Source organism: Musa acuminata, chromosome BXJ3-7 (assembly GCF_036884655.1).
Source record: "Musa acuminata AAA Group cultivar baxijiao chromosome BXJ3-7, Cavendish_Baxijiao_AAA, whole genome shotgun sequence".
In the NCBI taxonomy this organism is placed as follows: domain Eukaryota; kingdom Viridiplantae; phylum Streptophyta; class Magnoliopsida; order Zingiberales; family Musaceae; genus Musa; species Musa acuminata.
In genome coordinates this window covers 4,050,762-4,077,783 of record NC_088355.1, presented here as the reverse complement: position 1 = coordinate 4,077,783, position 27,022 = coordinate 4,050,762, and the positions used below count along the sequence as shown (strand labels likewise).

The following is a 27,022-nucleotide window of genomic DNA, read 5'->3' as shown; positions in this document are numbered from 1 at the left end:
AAGCGTCCCGTTTAAAGAAGACAACGAGTTTCCGGACAAGAATAAACCAATACGACCGCAGCGCCGGCACCATCACCCGTTGCGTAACCAGCGGAGGCGCCCAGGTGGGTCCCGCGGAAGCCGCCGTGTTGCTTTACCACAGGCAGCCCGACGAAGGCATACGGCCGGGGCAGGAGGATAACGAGGACAGATGTGTTGGCTGGGCTGAGCCATCACAGTGAACACCGCTCCATAAAAAGCCAGTACAATCTATGAAACATTATCACAAGCTCACGAGCATATAAAGCAACAATTGATATCATACAATCTTATCTTTAGCATAGCACAATGCATCGGTCACGGTCACAATTGGTTACTAACTAATTCATAGTTCATTCTATTTGGGAGCAGCCCGGAATATATTAAATAGATTAAAATGATTCTCGTGGAACTAATGAAAAGAAGCAGCTCTTGGCGGATCTCATGTGAAAACAAAGGCTTCACTTTATATTTAGACATCAAAGAGCATGCATGTTCAAGCATCTCGGACCCAAAAGAAAAACGATGGAGTTTAACAAACACATTAAACCATATACACAAGTCCCAAAAATGCGTGGGCCTTTAAACTAGTTTAGTGCAAGATGGCGTGTGCCAAGTGATCAGCAGCTACCTGATCTTGTCAATAATAACTGCAACTTACTTGATTTCCATCTTAGAATCATGATTTTCTCTCCATTTCATGCTTTATTTGGAGTGCTGCTCTAACTACATTTCCCCTCGTGATAATACCGACCTACGATGTTAAAAATCAATCGTTAAGAATATACCCAAAATAGGTACAAGGTAGGACGCAGATAGATATTTCACGTACCAATTTACCATCACTGTCAACAACCGGAAGCCTACGGTATTTTGTTTCAAGCAGTTGCCTGCGATCAGAAATGAACTCTGGTAACTTCACTCGTGATGAGAACAGCAATAATAAGAATTTAACGTATGGTCGCCACTGGTCAGAACCTTGCAACATCTTCAAGATTGGTTGTTTCACGGACCACAAGGGGGGCAGGAGTCATCACCTCACCAATGGTTCTACCATTCGTTTTACTTAACAGCTTCTGGATTTCATTGAATGCCTGCAGAAGATGAAACTGTAAGTTTCAGCTGTCTGAATACATATGGATAGGTGGTGGTTTCTTACGCATAACATTCCTTTCTTCTAGAATATGATATGGATAAAGTTGCTTTCGTAAGGTTTATAGATAAACAGTTTTCAAGGGAATTCGATCCAGATAATATTGCTTTAATAGGGTTAATATAAAATCATATTTTAACAATTTTTTTCTCAATTTACTCGTTCCATATATAACCATTGCATGACAATGCACACCAACACTCAAAACAGGAGTTAAACCGTGGACCCCTTGACTGTGGATATAATCTGCTAACCACTAGGATGTCCGACTAATTTAAAGATGCTGAGACCATAATAACTTTTAAGCAAATTATGTTTCAGGTTGATGAAGGTTCATAAAGAATAACCCACCATAACAGACTATTTTATGAGCAAGTGAATAAGTCACTTGCCTCTTGAGTTTGCACATCACTATCTCATAAAATACCTGTCTATATTCGATCAGATGATACCATCAATGTTACTTCTAATATCGCTTGTGATCTCTTTGGACCATCACACAGTATAAGACATTATGTTAGTTCTGTCTAACGCTAAAAAGCCCAACAAACACTGAGTCACTATTCTTTTTCCGAAGACAAGCTTCAAACGTATAACAAAAAAATTTCATCATGAATGACCATTAATATTTATTCTAGTAAAAGAAATAAGGAATCATACTTGTTAAAAGAAACAAAATCATACATACTTTCCATGTACTATCAACCTCAGGAAACATGCTAGTGTCAGCCCGTCCACTACCTGGGCAGAAAAGGAAAGTACAGGCATATGCTGTATCAGGATGAGTCTAATACATTAGAAGAAAAATCAATGTTCTTGATGCACAAGCAAAATTCTATTCATATCTTTGCAGAAGTGGAGTATAAGGAGGAGGAGCACTAAAGATACCTTGAAATTAACAAGGAACATTTATGTATTTAGGTGTTATAACTTCCTTCTAATATGATAACTAATAGTTCAAAGAATTCATTCATATAAGTGACATTCATCTTCTTTTGGTAAGCAAAACCTAGAATTTGATTAAATAACAAACTCGAAACAGGAACCACCCACACCAACTATTTCATCTTTCCTTGACTTACCATGTTTACCCAATATGGCATCCCTTGGCATAATTACTCTAATGTATATTATCAATATGTTCCAAGTCAAACCTAAAAGTTTTGCCCATAGTAACAATAACAAATAAGGTTCCAACTATCTGGGGATGGCCACATTAATCTTTTTATGCCATTAAAATCTATGGTGCTTATAACATTGGTCAGTACTGAACATCAATGTTTGTAACCCTTGATTCTGAATAGCTATAAAACCTTGCAGGAAATATAATATCTTTTTTATTTTGAGAAAGAGAGACATGACAGCCTAAATCAATATCACCAATACTTCCAATAAATACATAGTAATCAATCTGTGTCCCCTTCTAGAAAGCACGACAAACTAACAGTGATCACTTCATAAGTAATCCAATCTGTCACTTAAAAGTTCAAAATTGGAGAAAAGCAAAAGGTAGAATTTAATCAACTAGAAAGCCCAAACATGACATTCTATGGAAAAAAAATGCTGCACCTAAGAGTTACATCCTAGAGGTTGTCCAGTTATCAATCTGGAATCAAAAGAACATCAATGTAATTTGCAAGATTCTTTAAGAAGGAAAGATTAAGAGATAATAATCAAACAAAACAAATGAAGGAAACCTGAAATGGAGTCTAGTGCTAACAAATCATAGTCTGAAACTACACCAACCTGAAAAAAAAAAAAAAGGGGTAAGCCATAAGGACAAACATTCCAGAAAATGTACATGAGCCATACACGATAAAAGAAAAGAGATGCTAAGATGCATAAAAGAAAAGAAATGCACAAGCTCTTCCTAATTCTTTTTTGGACACAATACTAAAGCTAATCTTCATAGCATGCTGCACCACAGATATTTGAAATTCAGTTTTTACTTTATTTTAAAAAAGGCTAGCATGAAGGTGCAAATGTGATCTTTTTTCAAACTAAAAAAAGACAGCATTTGGCAATACTACAACATGATCTACAGTCTTCTGTATAGTGACAGCAAGAATATTGCTAACACTACAACATGATCTATAGTCTTCTGTGTTAGTGACAGAAAGAACGCCACTAACACTAATTATCCACACCTGATCTGGTACCATTGAACTAAAGAACCAACTCCACTACCACCTACAAATCTCCACTACCAGATAAAAACTTGTTCTTCTCATATATATGAAACACGAGGTTCTGGAAACTCCAGAGGCGAGGCTGAGGATTAGCTAAAAACAATGCAATGATCTCTCTGGGTTACCAGTCACCAAATCATAATGAGAAGATTATTTACCCAGTTCTTCCTCCTCTCTTCTTCTTTCTCCTCCTCCTTCCCTCCTCTTTTAGTATAATTTCCTATGCTTGGAATTATTTATGTCAACATTTCCAGTTATCACAAAAGGAAAAGATAATCATGCATGAAAAATATATACAAGGAGCTTCAATCTTTGACATATTGCCTTAGAACAATAAGATGATATATTAAAAAAAAGTCCTATTTAGTGAATAGAAGATCATATCAAATACTTAATATTTACAAACAAACATGAGTTTCAGTTGCAACAAAAGAGATTTGATCAAGAACAGAGAAAGAAAAGGGTGAAAAGTTCATACCAAGTTCCAGTCATCATCAATCACAGGAAAGCCAGTGATCCTATGTTCCACTAACATCTCCAGTGCTTTTGACATCACATGATAAATGGATCAGCTAAGCAGTTAGCCCAGTATATAAGAAGAAAAATAAATAAATAACTATACAAACAAATAAATTATACTGGTAGTACCTTCATCAACTGAAGTGGTAGGCTTCACAACATGAAGATTTTCCCTTTTGGTCATAAAATCACCAACTGTGTAAACACAATTGCTTTGCTGCAAATCATTAAACCAGGAATATAAACCTGGGCCATGTCATTGATGCTACTTGGAGAAGGGAAAAAAAGAAAACGAAAGAGAAATAGAAAGCAACTTCTAAAGTAGTACTTTTTCATAGTAAAACTTCAGAATATGAAGTGGCCCTTAGCTAGGAGGTCAAAATAGATGCAACCTAGATAAATGCACTAAGTTCAGTCCAGTACTTGTTTCAAAAGAAACTTTTTGAAAATATTATATAAGAGATTTGAATAAAATTAAACTAAACCTATTATCTGTCTTAGACACAATGCTAAATGGAACTGTGAGAGAATTTCATGGAACTAAGCCATCAAGAAATGGAAATAAGTCAAAATAAAGAAAGCAAAGGAAAAAAAAAGGGGTCAAAATTTACCTAATGTGAAATCTATGCAAGTCAGACCATCCTAGCAGTACCCTGCATAATTGCTGTACTCTTAGCTTCTAAATCACTATCTTTACATTCTCTACATGTAAATGATCTTTTTCTCATAATGTAAAGTTAACATACCTCAATCAGTATCACTATTCCTAAGCCTATAATCGGCATTTCAGGTAGGCCATCCTTTCACTGAAAATGGGTTTTTAATTTCAAAATTCATTAACTAAGTTAAATTAAGAATAGACAATGACAAATGACTTGTAAAAAAGCAAAATATCATGCAAAAAACTCCAACCTTTTGACATGCCGATTTTGTCTAAGAGCGAAGATGGTTGTTAACTTGTTATGCAACTACCAGCAGCTAGTCAAAAAGTAAGGCCCTCTACTGACATGATTTATTTTCTCTTGTACTCTTCTCAAAACTCGCTTGATTAGTTACAGATAATCAGATTGCGTAAAATGTAAATCACGTCACCCTGCAACCGAATACTTCCAACTTTAACTGACAATAAGCACATGCACAACAACAGAATTGAAACCTGATTTAACTGTCTTCTAGGCTCTGAATCAATTGCAACTGTTGACTATATATCCTTTTTGGCAATTTCAAAGGAAATTCGAGAGATGCTGGTGCAAGCTCAATTAATTTGATTGATCACTATTGGTCAACATTTTGTATATTCCAATTCAGATTGAATAATTGTCGTGTGAATGATCTTGTCAACTTCTACCATGAGCTCATGTTTTTTAGGATTCATCTCGGGCATCATGTTGTATGAGGATTAAAAAGCAGAATGTAATGACAATCCAGCAATTCAAGGTGATGATAACAGTGCCTCTCCATCTTGCATGAAGCTCACAGCTCATCTAGAAAATGAATCATCTCATCAATTGCAATGTGCTTGTGCTCAAACAATGTCTCTTACAAGTTCTGCTTTTAGTTTTGAAGTTTGCAGTAATCTGTACTCTTCAAGACACCTTTAGCTAAATGGACGTTGTTCTAGATGATTGTACATGCAATATCAGATTGTGAAGGCATCTCTATTAATTTATAGCTCAAAAAAATAACCACATAAGCTCTACACAATTGATGCTTCACTTCAACGCTAAATACAAATACATGAGTAACCCAATTCTGGTTTCTGTTATTGCAAGTTGCATATTCACATTGTTGCAAAAAGATTGCACAATGGCAGCAAGCATGGCATGAGTAGACTATATTTTACTTGCCACAAATATGTTACCATTCGTATCTCATCTTCTAGCTAACATAACTCTGTCTCCCCTGCATCTTTATTTTTGCTAGGTACTAAACTCGAATCTTATTAAATTGAGATAGTTTTGGTTAGACCTTAGGGAAGCAGCTGGGTCTATTAGGCAAAAATAGGACCAAACACTCCCATGTTTTAGGGTTCTAGATGTGCAAGATATCATCGGTCTTTGTCAACAAATTATAAAACCTAAAAGGACCAGTAGATTCATGCACCGATATCTGAGAAGAATCTGGAACAGCAGATAAAATAATTTAGGCATCAAGACTCTGATTCTTCTACAAGATTCACATGGTAGTTGAAGCGTTCTCTCAGTTTACCCCTTTCCCAAACCATTTCAAACTACCCTTCTCTTTTGCTGAAGCATGCCACTAACTTCACCAAAAACGCGCAATTAGATTCACCATAGTACGATCTTAGTTGGCCAATTTGTTATGTTGAACAAGATCAAGAGTTCACCCTCCCGGGTTCGATTCCGGTCCTAAAACAACAATACGACAAAAGGGGAAAGGAAAAAACAAGAGTTAGATTTGAAATGGGCGAGAATCTCACCGACGAGGAATTGGTCGCCAAGGACCCGTTCCGCGCCACGGCGGAGGCTGGGCTAGTGGAGGCGGCGCCCAAGTCGAGGAACCGCCGGCGTCGTCGAAAGAGGAGGGGGCTGCTGCGATTCCGGAGGAGGGGGATGAAGGGTTTCACTCCGAGGGCGGAAGAAGGGAGGCCGACGAGAGACTCCATGGATAGCAGCATCTCGCCCTCTCTATATTCGTCCGGAGATCACAGCAAGAGTTGACAGTGGACGAGAGAGAGAGAGAGAGAGAGAGAGAGGGGCAGTTGGATGAAAGATAGGAGGGAGGCGGAGAGAGTCGTCTGCTGTGAAGTGCTTTAAAGTGAGAGAAAAAGAAACTGTCCACTTAGGTTTTCTGTCCAATTTATTTTTTTTGTATTATTTTTCTTCGATCTACCAAAAAGACTATTGTTATTGTTTGATTTAATCAGTTCGATTCGTTCGATTTGATTTCACTCTTAAATTGAAATCTCAATTTGAATCCTCTCTGTTTAAATATTTTATATGTGACTTATGTCGGCAATGTAACTGATAAAATTATTTTGATGTTAAAATAAAAATATATATGATGTAAAAATAAAATACTTAATATGAAAAATCGGTATATCTTCCTCTATTGCATGTTATTTTAGAATTTTATCGTAAGAATTCTCGATTGATATATAGATATAAACATTACTTGATCAATATCTTGATATTATATGGTTTGATACTTCAACGTCATACGAGATCAACATATTAGATCGACACTTCGACATTGCGTCGGGTGGCACCTTGATCAATACTTAGATGTAATATGGATCGAACCTTGAGTATCGTATTACTAATTCGTATGTAATGAACACGTGAGTAGTATAAGATTGATAATCCAAAAAAAATAAAAAATAAAAAGTTATCGATCAATATTGAATTGAGAGAGATCTCGATCGACTCCGAATCAATATTTTTCTAGTACAACTAATTTTTAATTTGATAAAAAAAATATAAATAATTATATTTTCTGGGGTATTCTCATGATTGTAATTACTGTTTCGCTCTCCTCCTCGCAAGACGATAGAGATGGCGTCATTTTCCTTTTTATCATGGCGTATAAGCTGCACTCTAACATCGCTATGTATCAATCACATCAACAATAGCCAAAGATGTCAGGCTACTCTTTTCACACTGTCCTTCAAAGGACATATAAAATCGATTTAATATGATTACATTTGAGACCTATGCGTGTTTTCTTCGTACTTGATACACAACATTCAGCTACGGAGTCATCATCATCAACATCATGTAAGCATTGGTCTCCTATATCTATAAATCTAAGTATGGTTAAGCGTATTGTAAGGCATGACAGTTAAATAAATGATTAATTATAAATTATCCATTGTAGTTAGTTATATTTAGTATCTTTGTCTCTATGCTTTAAAAAATTATATTGAAATATCTATTCTTACGAAGGTGAAATATCTAATCTCGTTTCTCCTCACGTCATCGCCTCTACTAATACACGATATCACACATGCTGTCACATGTAGAAAATGATGCTAAAATTATGGCTTCATCTTCCTCTTCAGCTTCGGTATCCTCTCATACGACCTATTGGGAGAAGAAAGCGTCAATTAAATCTCGAAAGTTTATTCATCAAAACAAGCTCGTTAAAGATGGTCGCTATCTTACCAATGCTGCTTGGAAGGTAGTCATGGATTTTGTTATTAGTGATGACGACGACGGAGGCTTTGGTGTTACCGAAATTGTCGGCATCTAAGAGTTAAAACGATTATCGTGCTATAATATAGCATCGAGCTCGTTGTCAAAAAGTACCGGTGACAACACTCCCTCGAAGTCATTAAATTGAAGGTCAAGACACTTAAGCAACGACATGCAGAAGGGCGCCATTCGAGAATGGGCCAACAAAGCAGTTGTTACTAGCATCGAGCCTATGGAGGAGTTTGAGACGAGAGATGTTTTGGGGATGATGTTATAGAAGCAATTGCAATTTATGTGGAAGAGGGCAACGATGGTGAAGGGGTTGAGCTTAACGAGGAGATACTTGATGATATCAGTATAGTTAAATTCGATACCAACAATGATGTTGATCGAGGGGTTATTTGGTATCACGATGCAAAAGATGTTGTGATAGCCACACATAAGGCCGACCTAATTGTTGGTGAAGTTACGAGAGTCAAAGTATATTATCTTCTTCCATGCCCTTAGAGTGACGTAGGCACGATGAAGGCGGAGATTGGCAATGATAATGTCGATCTCAACATTGAACTAGAAGTTGTCGGGAGAGGTCTCCCTTCTTCGAGAGGACCAAGAGTTGATGGTATGCGATGGAGGTACCCTCGACATTAGAGAGAGACATAATAGGGAAGAAAAGTATAGCAATGTAGCGAAACCAATGGGGATGATAAAATCAAGGATTACAAAGCTTTCACACAAGGGTAAATTATTTTTTTAATATTATTTTCTACATATGACAGTATACATAATATTTTTTATTAATAAAATCCGAAGAAAAAATAAAAAAATTTACTATAATTTTTTAAAATACAAGGATCGAGATTAAATATAACTAGCTACAGAGATAATATACAATTAGACTAACAACACGATTGCCTCCTCAACAACTTGCGGAATTAATCTACAGGGTTAACCACCGGAATCTTATTCGCCTGCAAAGCGAAGATTGTTAATGCTTCGGAAGGGAAATGGAAACCAAATAAAGTATCATCGAAGCTCTTTACATCGAACAGACTTCGCGCCAAAGAAAAGAGATCATTTCATGTTCCACTACATACGTACAAATCTACTACTGCAAGCCGCTGCTCCACTCGTCATCGGAGCTCTCGGGGGTGGGCTCCTGGTTGAGGTCGGGGTTCTTATACCGTTTCTCTTCTTTCCTACGCCGGTATTCCTGAGAGCGAGAGGAGAAGACGGACGCGCTTCTCAGCTGGAGCGCGTCGACCTTGGCGCCCACCTCCACCGCCTTCTTCCTTATTAACGCCGCCGGCATGCCGATGTCGGCGCCGCTGCCAGCGTCGTCGACGGAGACGTCGTCAGGGAAGTTGAGGCGGGCGGCGCGGCCGCGGAGGTAGAAGAGGGCGGTGTCGTAGGCCTTGGCGGCGGCCACCGGGGTGCAGTAGGACCCCAGCCAGATCCTGGACCGCTTGTTGGGCTCCCTGATCTCCGCCACCCACTTCCCCCACTTCCTCATCCTTACACCCCGGAAGAGCCGCTCCTTTGGCTTCGTCCCCGCTTTCTTCGGTGGCAGCTGCCCCTCCATCTCTCTCTCTCTCTCTCTCTCTCTCTCTCTCTCTCTCAAACCTCTCTTCCTGGAGAGCTCCCGCTCTTCATCCCCTCACCTCACATGGTCATATACTCGTAACGTGGCGGGGATTTATAGGGCCGTGTGATATATTGCGCGTAAAGGTCCGCGGCAAACACGCCTATCCCCGCGCTGTTGGGAGGCTTACCAGAGAGCAACTCGACGGCGGTGGAAGGGGATTAATTATATATTATTCCCCGTATTTTAGTAATCTTATCAGTAAAAAAAATAATTTTAATATCATTTATTAAAAATAAAATATTAAAACTATCCTTTTACTTATCATTATTTTTACTAATTTAGTATGTGATGTCATATGTTATATTAATATAATTAAAATATTTATTTAAAAAATAAATATTTTTAATTTTTTTAAAAATTATAAAAATATTAATATACAATTTTAAAATATAAAAGATCACGATACGACTTAATACAGTGAATTAGCCCGTGGAAAGGGTACGAAGAGACGAATGAATTATGCCGTTGGTACGACTATAAAAACGCGTTAATGGAGAGACTGATGATACGGACAAAATGGAGGCGGCTCACAGAGGGTGCCACGTGGCTGGATGACACGGTGAGCGGTGTGATGCACGCATTAGATACGATTAAATTCTTTTTGTCGTCTAGCGGGCGTCGGAAGTCACGTGACTACGACGTCCACGTTTCCGCACCGGTCACGAAAGCCCGCACCGGGGGACCGCAACCGCCGACACGGGTCCAATCCGACGGCCGAGAGTGAAGGCCGTACCATCGAGTTGGTGCCGCTGTTGACACGAAAATGATAGGACGGGCGTCTGGTGCTCCTCGAGAACAAGTTATTGGCATGAAACGTCGCACGGATGGATGCCACGCATGACGCGCGGGAACAGACAGGGTTCGAACAAGATGACGGGTCACGTACGGCGGCTGTGCATTTTTGCGCGGAATCAATGAACGGTACGACTTTGCAGTAGGTGATGGTGAGACGTGACAACAACTTTCTTGGCTCACATGACGACGGCGAGGACAGACGCAGTGGGCGGCAGGGTTGGCGAGTGAAAGCGAAAGGGACGATGAACCCGCCAAGTAATTTGCATGGTCGGGCCATTGTCGACGACTACTTGAACTGCAGAAGACGCGAGCGAGGCTGACTTTGAGTTGGAAATTGGCTGTCATTAATCTTGTACTAGAGACAATTCGTTGGGTCAGTTATCAGGGCACAGTCATTTTTACTGACAACGAAGATCCTAATGAAGCCCCTAAACCATTGTTTCAACCAAGTTCAGATAATTTTTGGTTTCTCTGAGAAGAAGAAGTCACCAAGAGTTGCTTGCTAACAAAACATGCAAGATCAAGTCACAACGGCAACCAGGTTCAACCTTGCAGCAAAAGGTGAAGACTGCAACACCTACTTATCAGATAACGAACTAAAGATGGTGTAGTGCATCAGGTTTTGGCTGAATCTTAAACCAAACTATGGTAAACTACACCACCAGAAACAACTGGCCTACCTCAGAAGACATCTGGATTGAAGCGTCCTGGAATGGAGCTGCTCTGCTGCGCCTGCCTCAGATGAACCGTGAGTGCGTAGTTGTTGATCTGCCAACCACGTAAGAACAATGGTTACTCGACATGGGAGATCATTGGCGGGCAATCGGCAAACGCAAGAACAAATCTACATATCACCATACCTCTAGTGTTCGAACTTGCTCCTGGTACTGAGACACCAGCTGTTTCAGATGCTGCAGCTCTTGACTTCTCTCTTCGTATTCTTTTTGGCGATGATGCTGGATAGCCACCGCATGCTTTAGAACAGTGTTTTCGCGAACCAGCACTTCAACTTGTTCTTTCAACATCATATTTTCCTATTATTAAGGGCAAAGGAAAATAAGTAATCAATATCTACCTTTATGAAAACTTGAAAAGTCCCAAAGTGCGGAAAGAATTCCCCTACGAATGGCTGGCATTGAGCGCGTAAAGAATATAGAACGATTCACTCCACCTATATGCTTGCAATGTTGGAGAGAAGAGAAGCCTAAGGTACCTTGTGTAAGTTTCGCAGCGCTTCACCATCAGCACGAGCCATAATGGATTTCTCTAAAAACTCCAGTACTCTGGAAACACGAGTTCTAGCATCATCCACATCAGAAGCATTCATCATTTCTCTCACAAATAGCTCTACCCACTCAGAACCATCTGTTGGAAGAACGTCAATACCAGCAGCATCAACACCATTTTCCTTCACTGTACCTGCTCAGTGTTCATATATGTTAGTATACATGAATAAATAAATTGCCTGGAGAGCTAACGTATAGGTTGTGCATACACTGCATGCATTTAAAAAAATACCTCCCCAAAAAGATCAACCACATGCAGAACATAACAAATGCCAGTGGTCAAGCCAGGTCTGATAAGTTGTGTTTTTCTAGCAAAAAAATGCACTAAGGTCAATTCAGGATTGACCAATCCCAGTGCAATCATCACGAAAGACTCTTCCAGAATTAAAATATCAATCAGAGTGTTAACTGGCTTCTCTAAAAACAGGAGTACATTATAGGAGGTATCGATACTGACAAAGTCACAACCATGAAATGGATGAGTAATAACAATCATGAAATAGATGAAACCTTGATGTCAATGATACATTATTGGAGGCAAGAGCTTGTTGATGATAGTATGAAAATCAGATAAAAAGCAAACAATTTGGTCACGTTAAGTATATCGATTGCGATAAGGTTAGCACCAAAATCAAAATTTCAGCAATTGACAACCCATTCAGGGGACGTGCGTAGAAGTAAGTCTGAAAGATCAAATCAACAATCAGCAGCTGAACATAGTCCAATGACAACTTAAGACCAGACTAACTTATTCTTTCTCGCAGTCACTAACAAAATCTAATGATCAATTGCATAAACTATTGTCCGGATCTAGCACACAAAATTCCATCATCTTTCTCTCTGGTGCCCACCAAATGGAAACAAGATATTCAAGCCCACATTTCGTCCATCATTTGTCAACTAAACTATGAATTAGAGTAGAAGTGTTGATTGATTGACTCCAATTGTAGCACTCTAGGAAATAAAAAAAATGAATACCCCTATTAGTGCATTTGACTGCTTCATTCACTCATGTGCACATGACTTAAAAATAACCTGTCCACTACATCTCAAGAAGTCTTAGAATTCTATTATAGGCAGAAAGCAGAAAGCAGTAAATATTTCAAAGTACCTGCTGGTCTTAAACATATAAAACTGGAAACAGCTTTTTCATGTTAAATTATTTTTGCCAGTGCCATATGTCCCGACCTCAATGAAGATAATTTTGCTTTAATCAACTTAAAAGTGTCCATCGTGACCACACTCATGTCTCCACAGACCATCTATCATTTCCAGCCACCACCTCCATCAATCACTCATCACAATCGATCAACTCCACAACCTCTTGTTACCCCTACTATTTATCAGTCTCGCTAGTTACCGCCCACAATTACAGATCAGCCATTGGCCAGCACCTGCTACAGATCAGTTGTTGATAGTTGCACCTCATAGTCACTACAACACCAATGCAACCCAACATTTGTCATCTCCAAATACTTGCCACCACGTCCACTGGCCCATCACCATTTACCACCCTATTCTAGCTTATGCTCCTTTTCACTAGGCACAGACACATCTATTCTCCTGCCTCCTCTTCTCTCCCTTTTCCCTCTTTTAATCTTTCATGTTAGCTCTTCAAAACATATTTTTACATTAAAAGGATATTTATGGAACATATACTTCAAAATAATTTTTTTAGAAAAGCAAAATAAGCACCAGTATTCCAATACAAGAATGATGATTAAGAAATGGAACAGAAAACTCATATCTCCTCAAAATTGAATATTTTACAAAATATTTACGCCCACATCTTCTAGCAGGATAAGGTTTCTTTCAACATGGTATTTGATTCTACTTGGTACTTCTCTATCAGCTATACATCATCCTTGACAAACATAGGGAATTCAAAGAAAAATAATTATGGATAATTCTTGAAACAGTGTTCATCTATGGCAAATAAGAAACTGACTAACGTCACCATCAAAGATATCATATGGCTAATGATACAAAGATTCCTTCCTTTTACTGCTCCCAGAATCAGGTATGAAATACAAGAATTCTTACTGAAATTCAATCTGGAGTACATATTACTTGACAAAACATCAATGTATCTACCCAATGACCTGCACACTAAAGTCCATGTATCTACCCAATGAATCTACAAGTTCTTTACATATGGTCGTTACTTCAGAGTTATAAACATAAAATCCATCTCAAGGGAATCCAATATCAGAACAAGCAATATGATTTCTTTCATCAAAATGTTTAAAAACATCTAATACTGCAAGAATTTGAACAAATTACTAACAATAAAGAAAGAAAATTACAAATACAAGAACTTATACATTATTTTCAATGTCCCACATGAAATCTTAACAATCAATGTAATAGGTCACTAAGACACCTGAAGGAAAGAAACGTGACTATGCAAATTTACGATATTTAAAGACCAAAGCTTCACAATAAATGAAGTGCATAGTGGAATGTAAATCTACCTTCAGTTGGTAACTGAGCATTCATTTCATTGCCATTTTCAGGTTTTCTTACACCAGAAACCAAGTTGAAGTCTGCTGACTCTAATCGAAGGTCATTCAAACTCTTTATTGTGGAATCTAGATCATTTCCAGATGCTTCAAGAGCGTGTTCAAGAAGCTGGAGGAATTAATTACCACTGTTAGCAAAAATACAACATGATACACTCATATACTAGACCTGATTTAGAGGCATGCAGAAACCAAAAGGAAGTCACAAATAAAAAGATTTGGGAACTCTTGCCCATGGATGAACATGAACCATATGCAGCTGGGTAAAAGAGAAAAAAAATCATCGAGTTAAAATGCTAAAATAATAAGAAAACATAAAATGAAAAAACATAAACAAATGATTTTAGGATGCATAATGCATAATTCTAACTGGAAGGTTAATGAAAAGGTTATGATCACATTGGACTAATAACTAACGGAACCTGCATCCCGTTCTTCAACATTGTCCTTGTAAGGAAGATAAAACACAATCAGATATGGAAGAGCAAGCCTATTTTACAATCCTGAATGGTCAGTCCCTTTAAATGGAAAGTGAAGGAATAAAAGGCACCATCAGAGAATAAAAACCATTACTCAAGAAATAGAAGTTACTGTCTATATCTATCCCTACACATGCTTGCTCAAAAACAAATGCATGGAGAAGCATCATTTTATGGGAACAAAAACAGAAGTTCACCAGCAGACATCCAGAAAGATGCCATACAAAGCTTTCATGCACATCTAATGTAGATGTGTGATGTAATCACTATCTTTTTGCCAGTCACTCATTAATGTTAAACACTTAATGACAGATATAAGAAATAACTTCAATCTTATGATGCTTATCACAATAACCAATTAAGCTTTTATAGGCTTAAACAATCAATTCAACCACTGGCTTCATCCTAATTTGTTCCTACGTTCAAGAACTAATGACGTACTTTGCCATATATCATCAAAACATCACATGCTACTAGCAGTCTTAACAAGTTACCGCAGGCAACTGCCACGGATGACAAAAAAAAAATTAAAATTAAAATTGGTCACCCTAAGGAAGACAATCTAGGCCTAGCAGCTGTGGACCCCTCACAATGATTCCAACCAGTTGAAATCTTTCCTTAAATAGTGAACAAAATCACAGACATCATGACGCAAAGCACTGACCACTTAGAACCAGCTGGGCTGGGGCACGTGGGTGTGTACAATTAGTCATGCCCATATGTAAAACTGAGCACATGACTTGGACAAGCATAGAACATGCATGTTTTTTTCAACTCAGGACCAGAAATTATGAAACACTTGGCATGGAAATAATTGACACAACCATAAATTTTTCCATAAGAAATTCAACTTTGCATACACTTTTGCTTTTGCTATCAACAATGTCGTCAATTTTACTGGTAATGAGAACAGCTTCCAAAGAGGACAACCCTATTATCTTATGCAACAAAGTTACTATAATCACATGAATTAATAGCAACAGAACATTCCATTAGTAAGGAGCATACAGCAGTTCCAAGTTCCTTAAAATTAAATCCAGATCCATAAGGAATTGTTATTAAAAGAAGCACCAATCACAGAAAGTGTCCTCGTGCAGGGTAACCAATCAAAACCAACAACAATTTCGTAGTAGGCACATACCAAGGTACCTACGTTAGATGCTTTACACAATCTTAAAATGGCAGAACCCTTTCCATCTTATACTACCATTACGAGCACCAAAGTTTCTGGGATGAGAGGACATTATGAGCCCATCAAACACCTTAAAAGCTAACAGCACCAGCTTGTGAAACCCCATTACCACCCCAAGGCCTTGGGACACGTCTTTCTAGAGCTACCATGCTAAAAAAAATTCATTTGTCTACTTTGTAATAAAAATGTACAATTAATATCATCCATATACATAGAATTAGTATATATCTTCCAATATCATCTTGATCAGCCATGAGCGCCTGCCTCTCACGAAAAATAAATGAAACAAAAAACATCCTAAATGCACCAATAGGCCAATATAAGCCTAGATAATGACCATTTTGTGATAAAAAAGGATGGAATCGGTGTGCATGACCAGCTAGTCAAACCAGATCGTTCTAGGATTCATCCGAAGATAATGAAAGTCCCAAGTTTGTGCATAAACTTAACCATCGTAAACAAACATTAAAAAAATATCTTAAGAATGAAATGACCAGCAGCCAAAGACAAGAGAGAGAGAGAGAGAACGAAAAGTCACCTGCTGATCCATTTCGGGGAACAGGGACCTCAGACGGGCAAGATAAGCCGCGATCCGTTCACCGTCGCAGTGGTCGAAAGAGGGGGAGGCCCGAGACGGCGAGACGCGGAGGGAGGCGGTCGGGGAGGAGGCGCAGCGGGCCCTCTTGGAGGCCGGCGGAGGGGTGCTGTGGAGGAGCTCCTCGAAGATGGAAGATGACCTCTTCCCGCAGACTACCGCAGACATGGTGGCCTCCACGCCTGGTCTTCGATGGCGTCCTCGATCCCTTCGCTCGCCGCCGCCGCCTCCCCCTCCTCTCCTCTAGGCCGCTCCTCCCATCCAGCGGCGGCGATCTCGGCCGGATCTCGGGCAAGACCGTCTCGGGATCGATCCACGGCGAGGGCGGCGGCGTCCTCCAAATCGAGGGTTCGACGGAACGGGAAGAAAGGGATTGGGGATTGGAGTCTGCGACTTTGATGCTTTGCTGGGAAAACGAGGGGTGGTATTTGGTCACTTGAAACGGGTAGCCACATGGGTACACGTACTGGGGTAAGAAAAGAAAATAGTAGAAAACGATTCAGTTGCTCCAACTCACCTTTTTCGATCCAGTGATTTATAGGAATTCTTTTTTCTCTTTTTTCCCTTAAAATATATATAATTATATATTTATTTGCACCCTCTGACCAACTTTTATAGGCACAGATATTTTTGAGACTATATCACCATCATTGAAAGTTCCTATCCTAACATTGCAAAACGTATCATTCTTATCAAGGATATCAACTTCATCATTGATGTCCATACTTTAAATCAGGGTCTGCCGGGCGATTCGTACCGGTCCGAGAGTATTATAGCAGCGCACTGTAACACTGTAGCAGTACACTGTAGCACTATAGCAGTGCTACAATACTCGGTACACCCAGGTGTATCGCTCGGTACACTTGGGTGTACCACTCGGTACCGAGCCCAGGTCGAAATACCGGTACGGTACGATATTACGAACCTTGCTTTAAATGATCATCATCGTTCAGATCGTAAAAAAATAACCTTACTATTATAACAAAAAAAGTCATCCTCGAAAGTTCTATAAGATATTATGAATAAATTTTGCATCACCACCTCGTTAAGTTGAACTATGAGAATCCTCGAATGTTCTATAAGATATTATGAATAAATTTTGCATCACCACCTCGTTAAGTTGAACTATGAGAATCCAAATGACTGCAGCACGCAGCACATGTAAACAGAAACAAGAGCATCACACACCTGCAACCATGGCCAAGTAGCAAAATGCCATGGCAGCAGTTCCCAGCTATAATGTAACTTTGCATGACAGTGATACGGTTGATATCCAGTCACCGTGCCATCAACCAAGCTGTATCCTAAAGCACAATAAGCACACACAGGAAGACCAAAATGCTCCTTCAAAAGATGGCTGATTCAAAATTAGCCTCCATACACCTATATTTTTGCTTTCTTCTGTCGTGTGGTGGCTCGACTGGATTCTGACAGCTTCTTTGATGTGCCTCTCGCAGCTTTGACTTGTTTCTGCGTCGTTCCTTTGCTTGGAATACTATCGCTCTTGAACTCACTGGTTTTTTTCTTTTGCTGCCCCTCGACGCCTTCAGTTGTCTTGCTTCTCTTGGAAGTTCCATTATTATCGTCTTCCTCGCTTTCTGATTCTTCCACATCGGACCTGGCTTTTCTTGACTTCTTTTTCGGAGCCTCTTTTGACTGATTTCCGGTTAACTTCTGCAACTCCGGCACGTATGCTGAAGTCTGCCCACAGATATGATGAGTTAAACGAACATATAAATTGATAAGAAGAGTCTTCTAAGTAGCAAGGACTTACTCTGCCACCTACTTTGATGAAATTGATCTTCTTCCCTGACAAAAAAAGAGGAATCTATAGTTTTACATTCCTTTGTTTCTCTGGATATCCATACAGGGGCATGCAATAAGAAGAGCAAGCATCCAAAAAACATGAGATATGAAGATACCAATAGGTCATTAAATTTGCCATTGATGTATGAAAATAATCAGATGACAAATTCTTTTTCTTCTTTCATCACATGTAGTAACATTATCCGCATGATCTCCTAGTTCCTGCATCTCAAGGAAAATCCTTCTCCACCATTTCACAAAATCAGTCCATTATCGCACATCTCCTGAGGTCTAATTCCACTAGCCACAATTCGAGTAACATGCCAATCAATATTCTACCATCAGTACATCAGAAATTCATTGGTAGCAACTAATTTCAGAGAGTTGGGAAGAGTTGCACTCATGTTTACAATGTAGGAGACACCAAAGGCTTAATTAGCTATGTGAATTGCTCCATGATTCCATTAATTTATAACACTATTTTAAATTTGGAAAGCATATTGCTATCCTCATTATTGGAAATTTGGGCGAATAAATGGGCAAAACAAAGTTTGCGATATCTTTGTAAAACCTAAATAAACCGCAAACAAATCCTCTATTGTTAAACTATTGGCATTGCCCAAAATATGACAATTTAAAGCTACATTAGAATTCTCAAACATAGCCAAAATAAATTAAGCAAAATAAAGCTATATATAACCACTCTCTAAGCATGAATATTATCAGACCTACAGTTAGTTTATTGAACAGCAATCAGAAAACTGTCATAGCTTCCATTTGATGGAACAAAAACCTTGGTTTTAGTGAGCACGGATCTACTCTAAAGTTCAAACAAAAATTGGAAGGTGATTACAGTTACAATGTGGTCCAAATAAAGAACTGAAATTCAGGAGAGTGCTGATTACAGATACTTGATGACTACAAATATCAATAAATTGAAATAAAAGCCTAATGCTTTAGAGAAACCAATCTTTGAAGTTGAAGTAGATGCATTCAATTTATAGTCAGAAAACAAACCATTTACAAAGGCCTTCCCAGATTTCTTTTCACGAGAATGAAAAATCCAATCTTTGGGGAACTGACTACTATCAGCTCCAACTTCCAGGGCCTTGTCTATTACCTGTAAATACAGACTAGTGTGTCAAAATGATCATAAAGAGGTATCTTATTTTGACCTTCCCCAGACATTTCCCCATTGAGAAATGAAATAATCATTATATTCTAAAATGACTGGTGTCAATATATCTTCAACCGCATGTTCAATAATCTACAGATTTCCCTTCCATAGTTTTTGTCTCAAGAATCACAAGTGTTTCTTTCACATACTCAAAACTGTTAAATGATCACAAAAGTTTCTTACACATACCCAAACTATCAGTTAGATGATTGTTTATGCTACTCACCTCTCTGATGCATCTGTGCAATGACTTGCAACTCTCTTTTGACAAGCTTGAAGCAATTTGAAGGGGATGAAGCTTCGCCTACACATTGTTAAAACCATGAGTGTCACACTTATAGGAGGCATCTTTAAATGAAATCATACACAGTACTGTTGTAAATGAAAAAGGTACTTTACATAGAAAAGGGTTTGTCGTTATCCAGGGGTGGGCTATGGCTGTGATAGGTAGAAAAAATAACAATATGCAACACTATGCACAATTTTATCAATGAGAAGCAAACACACATACAAAATCAACATGCATGGAAGAGAAATCAAGTGCCTGGGGTTTGACTTGGTCATAATTACTTAGGTTGTTTTCAATCTAATTTTGATAGTTCCGCTCAGAAATAGCTGGGTGGCTGGCCCAACTACTCAAGGACCCTCTTCAAATGATTTGTTCCATTTGAAAGAAGCAAGCTGGATGGTAATCCAGAACAGACTAATCACAGAGTATCTTCCAACAATTTCAAAGAAGCAATTCTTACCGTAAAATAAGGTAAAGAAGAAAGAGAAAAAAAAGGTTGGAAGCCACAACAGAAGGTCTACGAAAGTCTGTCCATTCAGATATACATGGGAATAGTTTATGTTGGAAAATGATAAGCAGGAAAAATAGCAAAACCTATATGAAGGAACAGCTTATGTAGCATATGCAGAAGATAGAAGCTTATAACATTACAACTCAGGCCAGCATAATCCCAAGGAAAAGGCATATTAAAGAATGGGTAAATAACATAGAGCTTGTCATGTGTGAGAAAGTTGTAGTTTTATTCAAGTTGAACTAGGAAAAAGGTTAATGAATCTGCCTAGACATGTAAAAGCATATGTAAGACAAGAAGGCAATGCAGATAACCTGGTAAAGCACCTCATCTACTATCCAGTTACCGATACCTGAAATATAACTCTGCAGCAAGAGAACAAAATTCTGAGAGAGTTGGTATTAATCCAAAATTCAAGGTATGCAAAGAAAAATAAACCAACCAATATGTCCACAGAATTAACAGTCACATTGTTTCAAATATAGAGTAAGTCAAATCTTGTGTAAAAGTTAAAGGCAACAAAATAAAGATATAGACAAATAAAACACTCCAAAGTATCCCAACTTGTGCTCTGGAAGACCAAGATCTAATGCTTTTAAGGACTTCTACGAGCTATTAAAGGGAACTTTGCAGCATTTAGCAATCTCAGCATCTATTCTAACCAACTTTTTTGTAACAAATTATATTAGAGCTAATCATTAGCTACCTTGACAGACCAACAAAACTACCTCTAAGAAATTCAGTTGATATTGTTGTGACATAGGAGTAATCATTGCTTGCCTTTGTGCCCAGAACTAATTGTTTGAACTTAATTAACCATCACATAAATATTCAGTAGTTGTTTTGATAAATAATGAGTACATACTTGAATGATTCTCATAAATAAGTCATGAATTTTGATATGCTTAACAACATCATCAGGATAACTGTATTACAAGAATTCAGCAAAACAGGAAAGAGGCTCTCATGAAAATGAGTAGTGAGATAAACAGAACCACCTTATGTCTAACACCTTCACTCACCAAAAAAAATGAAAAACTTGAGTGCTAAAGCAATGTACCAAAGTATAACGATACAGATCTTTGTATGAGTTAGCACATGTCTTTCAGCTAGATGCAGTATTTGTAACCAAATCAATTCCACAAACAATGTATTATACCACACCTCTTAGGTGATGAGAAAAGATCAAAGGGCATTCTCAGATTCTAAAACGTTTAACTACCACACAGAAGTAGTTCCGATAAGGATATTTCTTAACCTGATCAAGTAAGAGAGTCTTTATTGCAATCTTCTTTTTGCTTAGTGAGTCCACAAAGTCATCAACTGGCATAAGCTCTAACAGGGCATCTGGCCCTAGCTCAGAAATTGGAGGTACAGATTCTGGCTGCATCAAATAAAGCCTGTAAGAACAGGGACAATGTTTGCAATGACTGCAATCAACATGGAACAAGAAATGCTGGAGTATACATCATCAAGCAAGCGAACTCGGGCAAAACGCCTCTTATCAGTAAAAGAAAACTCCAGCCCATCATCTAGCTGCAAATTCAATGGACAAAAGTTAGTAAAATCAGGAAGAAAAAGATGTTGTGTCAATGAGAGAACAAAAATTCCTGCAGGTATATTCATTGACAAGGCAAAATTAACTCGGAGAACAAGGATGACTACTGGTATTTTTATGTAAGTCCCTAACCCTTAAATTGTAATCTCAAGCAAAAATATTATCTTCTAAACATAATGAATATAGAGAACGCTTAGAAATAGTTGAGTTATGAATCTGACATATTCAGACTGTTTGATTTTACTCCCTCTTACATCCATTCAACATTGTTTAGGGTTCTACTCTACAGATTGAGACATGAAAACCCTGCATGCAATGGAGGATGAGCATTTAGCTAGTCTACTATGAGAAATCCATTGTACCAAAAATGTTGATTATAGATTATTGCTGGTTTCAATCTATAATTTGCCTCAGACTATCATAAATAATGGAAGTAAAATCCGTTATACAGAAATTTTGATTCTAAATTCTTGCTGCCTTTGATCTTGTATGATTTACCTCAGACTATTATAATTAATGGAATGATGTTCAATGACATTTAATCAGAAAGTACAGGAAGTAATTGTTCTTTTTCTATAGAAGTCTAATCAGATACATTGAGTTGGTGCATTAACAAGCAAATTACTTTGTGCCTAATTTATTATAAATTAGGTCCCTTTTGGTCTTAATGTGCAAACTCCACCGGTGCCATTTCACTTTACAGTCCTCTAAGTTATTTTTATCTTTTAAACTACTTCGAACCAGACCATCCTCGACTGTACAACATCCGAGTTCTAATCTGCATCAAGCATTTTAATCTTCTTGTCATCTGCTTCTTTGTATGAGTTTCCATAATGTAGTTACTTCACATACGACAAGACATTTCAGCAACTTCAATTGAATAACTTGATCTGGTTATCAAGCAACCATGTCTCCATTTTAAGCAATAGGAAGCTAATTGCATTCCCAAAATCCTCATCACGACACTCATAAACCAAGCGACAGGAGCACGAACGGAAGAAAAAGGGCATGGAAACAAAACTCGTACTTTGACAAACACCTTCGAGTATTTCGAAGGCCATTCATCTGTATCGTTCACCGCAGCCCTAAAAACAACCAAAGTAGCTTTGAGAACTACAGAAAGCTCGGATTCCTTATTTGTATAAGATCATCTGGATGAGAAACAAAGAGAACCTTCTGTACTTGGTCAAGGCCACGCCCTTGATATAGACCGCACCTGCCATCCCTAGAACCCAAGAAGACGGGTCAAGAAACTTTCTGAGACAATTAAAAAGCGGGGATTTTAATGAACTGGGGAGGGTGTACCGACCGAACTGGAAGGTGGGAAAGGGCGGGGAGTCAAGGCGGAGCCACAGGTTCTTCCCCTTGCGGAGAGCGGCGACGATGCTCCTACCGACTAAGGCGGACTCAAAGTCAGCACGGGAGAAGCCATCGATGACCTTCGGATCGTCGGCCACCGAACATCCGGTGATCTTCTTCCCGACGCAGTGCTCCTCGATCGCCCGCCGAGCCACCTCCACCTCCGGGAGTTCCGGCATCCTCTGAACTCACTCTCTCTCTCCGTCGGGGCTTCCTTCTCTGTTCTCGCGTAGTTTCGTTTCGCAAGTGGCCGACACCTCGATAGCCGAAATTTTGCTTAACGGGTTCGGGTACGGATTCTAACATCCGTTAGGCATCCTTTGATTTGCATGAGATTTTGGTTGTGCACTTCCTAGTTTGACATTGTAAGATATCAAAAATCTATGTATTAGGTAACAACTTCGTCGGCGAAGTACGTAACAAAAACTCCTTTAATGCTTACGTTAATAAATTACTCAAATGATTTGATAAAAAAAATTAAAATTAAAAGTCGATCTTTTTGGGAATGCACCACCGGAGTATTTTATAGTGTATTGAAGTGATTATTGATTCGAGATCATGCTAAATATCAAGAAAGTTTATTAGTTGTGAGATTGTGCATCGAATCCTTAGGCCATAATTCTAGAGTAATGACTTATATTACGATTTTAATTATCATCGTCGAGTTAGTGTTTTTATCGATATCACATTGTTGACTTCATAGGATTGGAACTCGATTGACGTGCTAGTCAAGTAGTTGACGTGTCATATTCCTCAAATCATTTGTCCTCCATATACATGAAAGGGTGATGCTTTATAGCCAAATTAGATCATGCCATTTTTGATTAATACTTTATAGTTGAGTTCAATCACATGATAATCGGAATGCTTCATGATCTAATTTTGATCGCGTCATCAACAAATAATGCTTCATGTTTGGATTTGGTCACATCGTTTTAGCTCTTAATTGCATACGCGTAGTCTCATAACTTTGGGTTCTTTTTTGTATAACAAACACTTCAATAATTTAAATCCACTCGCATTGTTTTTTGTTAGGCATGCTACCTTGATTGTAATATTTTATTTGATTTATGATCATTCACAATAGTTATTTGATAATTTGCACCCTATGGTCTAATCAAAGAGCTATAGGTCTACTCCCAACGAATCTTTAAGGACTCGAGGAGATCGTGATCTTGACAATTAATCTTGCCGATCTAAAATTTTCACGTTGCCTATCCAATTATATCGCTATGCAATTGAAGAGTATTGCGATGGAGCTTAAGGATCGCTCAACCTTATAAACAGAGGATACTCTTCCTCTATTCATTTTATGCACTCTTGTAGACCTTATGTCAGATTTTCAAATATTTAAACCTGAGAATGCTTAGTAGACCCCTGAAACCCCACCTTTGAAGATCCAATATGTCTTCTTCTTCCTCTTCATTTTCCATGAGCTTTGATCGATTTCGGTCTTTGCTAACCTTACTTCCTCCTACTCTTAAGAAGTTGGAGATCCCACGACAAGGTAGGCTACTCTATTGAGGGTGGCTCCTTCTATTGGTAGAGTATAATAACCTATGACTCACTTATTTAACTATATCTCATGCATTCAATACAACTATTTCATTCTGAGTTTGATCTTATAACTATTCGAAGGTAGGGGTTATATGTCAAATCATTATTTTTGTATTTATATTATGCACGATGAGAGTTTCAGTTCTCCTTCATCCTTTTATTTATTTTTTTTATCATGATCTTATAAGCTTAGGAGGTTGCACCTACTCAAATAGAATTGAACTTATGACACTATCTATAACATTTGTTGAGAAATATCATAGTCTTTGCATCACCTCGACACTAGCCTTATATTATGTATATTATAATGTGTGCTTTAGCGGCTTGACTACTAATTTGGTTCTCAGCATTTCTTTTCATATAAATGGATTTTGTTAGAAGATTTTCTCACACCACTGATAATAAAATGTAAGAAGTTGGACGACTCCTCACGATTAACAAAGAAGTAGCAATGAGAATGATATTGGGAGCCATAATAGGAACAATGACAACAATACGAGTAGTCACATAAGCCACTATGAGTGTCATTTGATCACCGAATCGAGCATCTCTCAAGAGTCCTCTTAATAGAGCAAGATGAGGAGGATAAAAGAAGGCCCTAGTTCTCGATTATTGGTTAAGAGAGGCGACGAAAGATCACCCAACACCCACCTCTAACCTAGTTGTCTATTTACGAACTATCTTATTAATTGGGATAGGTTCACGTGTGAGGCTTCAAGCTACTAAACTGAGCCCATGAAGGTCCCTTTTCGTCCAACATAGGTGCTCTTGGCAAATTCATGCTTGTGGGAGCTTCCAGAATCGAGGGGTGACAAATTTGTCTACGAAGCTAGCAAGCATAAAAAGGAGGTTGGTTTTAAATCTTTTACGGTTATGTTGACCTTTTAAAAGACATCAAAGTATAAGATATATATCGAATTCTCAATGTTGATTTAAGATCCATTTTACTAAAATATTAATGATCTTAAGTGACACTACCAACTTGTTGTCATGTTTAGTATCCATTTTACTAAGGCATTAATGATCTTCTTCCTTGAAGGTGATTATAGGTCACCATTTACTCGATGTCTTATAACATAATTTTTTAAGCATTAAGACATGAACTATATTATTATCTCATCTCAACGATGGCCCTCTGATTATAACATCAACTTACCATTAAATTGGGCCTTGAGAATATAAGGATGTCTTTTGAACCTATAAAAAATAATGGTCAAGATGTCCCCTCCTAATAAGCTCTTCAATCTATTATTTTCAATCGTAATAGTCCTTGATGTCATGATTGTGATTTTGATAAATTTAGTAATATTTTTGTTTTATTCCTCCTTACAAATGAGGTCTTACAGAAGTCTCTTTTCTCTAATTTGAAAAAACACTTCTGTTTAGGAAATGTATAGGAGAATGAACTTTCTTGGTGGTAGAGCATAATCCCCCCAAAGTCATTTACCTCGTGATTGATTGTTGAAAGTCATTCGAAAAGGTTGTTGCTAGCTTCTTTGGTTTTGCCTTATTTCTCTAATTGTTAAAGATTTAATTATAATATATTGGTTAACTTTTTAAAGCAATTATAGGTATGTTATAAGTGGCTTTTTAATTATCGATCAAAAGAAGCTAGAGGGGCAAAGGTCGCTAATGGAGACATTGATGAGAATCTACAAGTTTAGGTTTGACACTACCCTTACTTTCTTACTGAACCTTTTAGTGTAATTCGCTAGGGGTTCATCTTCCTCGGCTATAAGAGCAATAATAGGTTTTTTTTTAAGCTTATAACTTGTGAAATTGAGCTCAAATCCTATGACTAATTGGTTAACACAAGCTCATAAAATGAGGGGGCAATCACGTGTACCATTTTTGTGTTGCCTCTTGAAGAGGAGTTGGAACGGATGCATAGATGAGTATATCCATTGTTGTATATAAGATCATCAGAGCTATGAAAATTATAACATACTTAGACGAGTTTAAGTTCCCATCAAAAGTCTTTAGGATAGGGAGAAAGAATATTGGGTGATTGATTCTTCATTGGAATTATGAGTGAATGGAGACTACATGTTGAATTTAGATATAACATGTTATTTTCATTATTTAATCTCTCACTTTATATCCTCAAGACACTAGTTCATATTAAAGAGTTGATCCTTGACTTTAAGTGGGTAACGTTGTCATGTAGTGTATCTCCAACCATTTTAATGGTTCACACTCCCTAGTTTGAGATGCGGTGCGA

General features: G+C 38.1%; 4 protein-coding genes across 8 annotated transcripts; all 4 read right to left on the bottom strand.

The window, feature by feature from the left end:
* Positions 1 to 465: 465 nt before the first annotated feature.
* LOC135642464 (CBS domain-containing protein CBSX1, chloroplastic-like) lies at positions 466 to 6,651 on the bottom strand. The gene is made up of 8 exons (XM_065158635.1): positions 6,320 to 6,651; positions 4,009 to 4,096; positions 3,839 to 3,903; positions 2,869 to 2,917; positions 1,860 to 1,912; positions 997 to 1,112; positions 851 to 908; positions 466 to 772 (listed from the first exon to the last, which is right to left on the bottom strand). Exons 1-8 carry the CDS (start codon positions 6,515 to 6,517, stop codon positions 698 to 700), a joined length of 702 nt encoding a protein of 233 aa, XP_065014707.1. The 5' UTR covers positions 6,518 to 6,651; the 3' UTR covers positions 466 to 697.
* A 2,320-nt stretch (positions 6,652 to 8,971) lies between these two features.
* LOC135642857 (ethylene-responsive transcription factor ERF010-like) lies at positions 8,972 to 9,707 on the bottom strand. The gene has a single exon (XM_065159340.1). The coding sequence runs from the start codon at positions 9,610 to 9,612 to the stop codon at positions 9,139 to 9,141; it is 474 nt and encodes a 157-aa protein (XP_065015412.1). The 5' UTR covers positions 9,613 to 9,707; the 3' UTR covers positions 8,972 to 9,138.
* A 1,213-nt stretch (positions 9,708 to 10,920) lies between these two features.
* Positions 10,921 to 16,944, bottom strand: LOC135642033 (uncharacterized). Of its 2 annotated transcripts, none has more exons than XM_065157803.1 (5): positions 16,488 to 16,944; positions 14,231 to 14,387; positions 11,684 to 11,889; positions 11,331 to 11,504; positions 10,921 to 11,238 (listed from the first exon to the last, which is right to left on the bottom strand). In XM_065157803.1, exons 1-5 carry the CDS (start codon positions 16,710 to 16,712, stop codon positions 11,152 to 11,154), a joined length of 849 nt encoding a protein of 282 aa, XP_065013875.1. In that variant the 5' UTR covers positions 16,713 to 16,944; the 3' UTR covers positions 10,921 to 11,151. The 2 variants fall into 2 exon arrangements, with proteins under 2 accessions (XP_065013875.1, XP_065013876.1); XM_065157804.1 differs by having other exon boundaries at positions 11,684 to 11,883.
* A 650-nt stretch (positions 16,945 to 17,594) lies between these two features.
* LOC135582044 (formamidopyrimidine-DNA glycosylase-like) lies at positions 17,595 to 23,473 on the bottom strand. Of its 4 annotated transcripts, none has more exons than XM_065158060.1 (10): positions 23,195 to 23,473; positions 23,059 to 23,110; positions 22,913 to 22,970; positions 21,795 to 21,863; positions 21,586 to 21,711; positions 20,642 to 20,692; positions 19,754 to 19,831; positions 19,368 to 19,470; positions 18,319 to 18,353; positions 17,595 to 18,245 (listed from the first exon to the last, which is right to left on the bottom strand). In XM_065158060.1, exons 1-10 carry the CDS (start codon positions 23,421 to 23,423, stop codon positions 17,928 to 17,930), a joined length of 1,119 nt encoding a protein of 372 aa, XP_065014132.1. In that variant the 5' UTR covers positions 23,424 to 23,473; the 3' UTR covers positions 17,595 to 17,927. The 4 variants fall into 4 exon arrangements, with proteins under 4 accessions (XP_065014132.1, XP_065014133.1, XP_065014135.1 ...); XM_065158061.1 differs by having other exon boundaries at positions 22,925 to 22,970; positions 23,195 to 23,467; XM_065158063.1 differs by lacking the exon at positions 17,595 to 18,245 and having other exon boundaries at positions 18,352 to 18,398; positions 23,195 to 23,467.
* Positions 23,474 to 27,022: the final 3,549 nt, after the last annotated feature.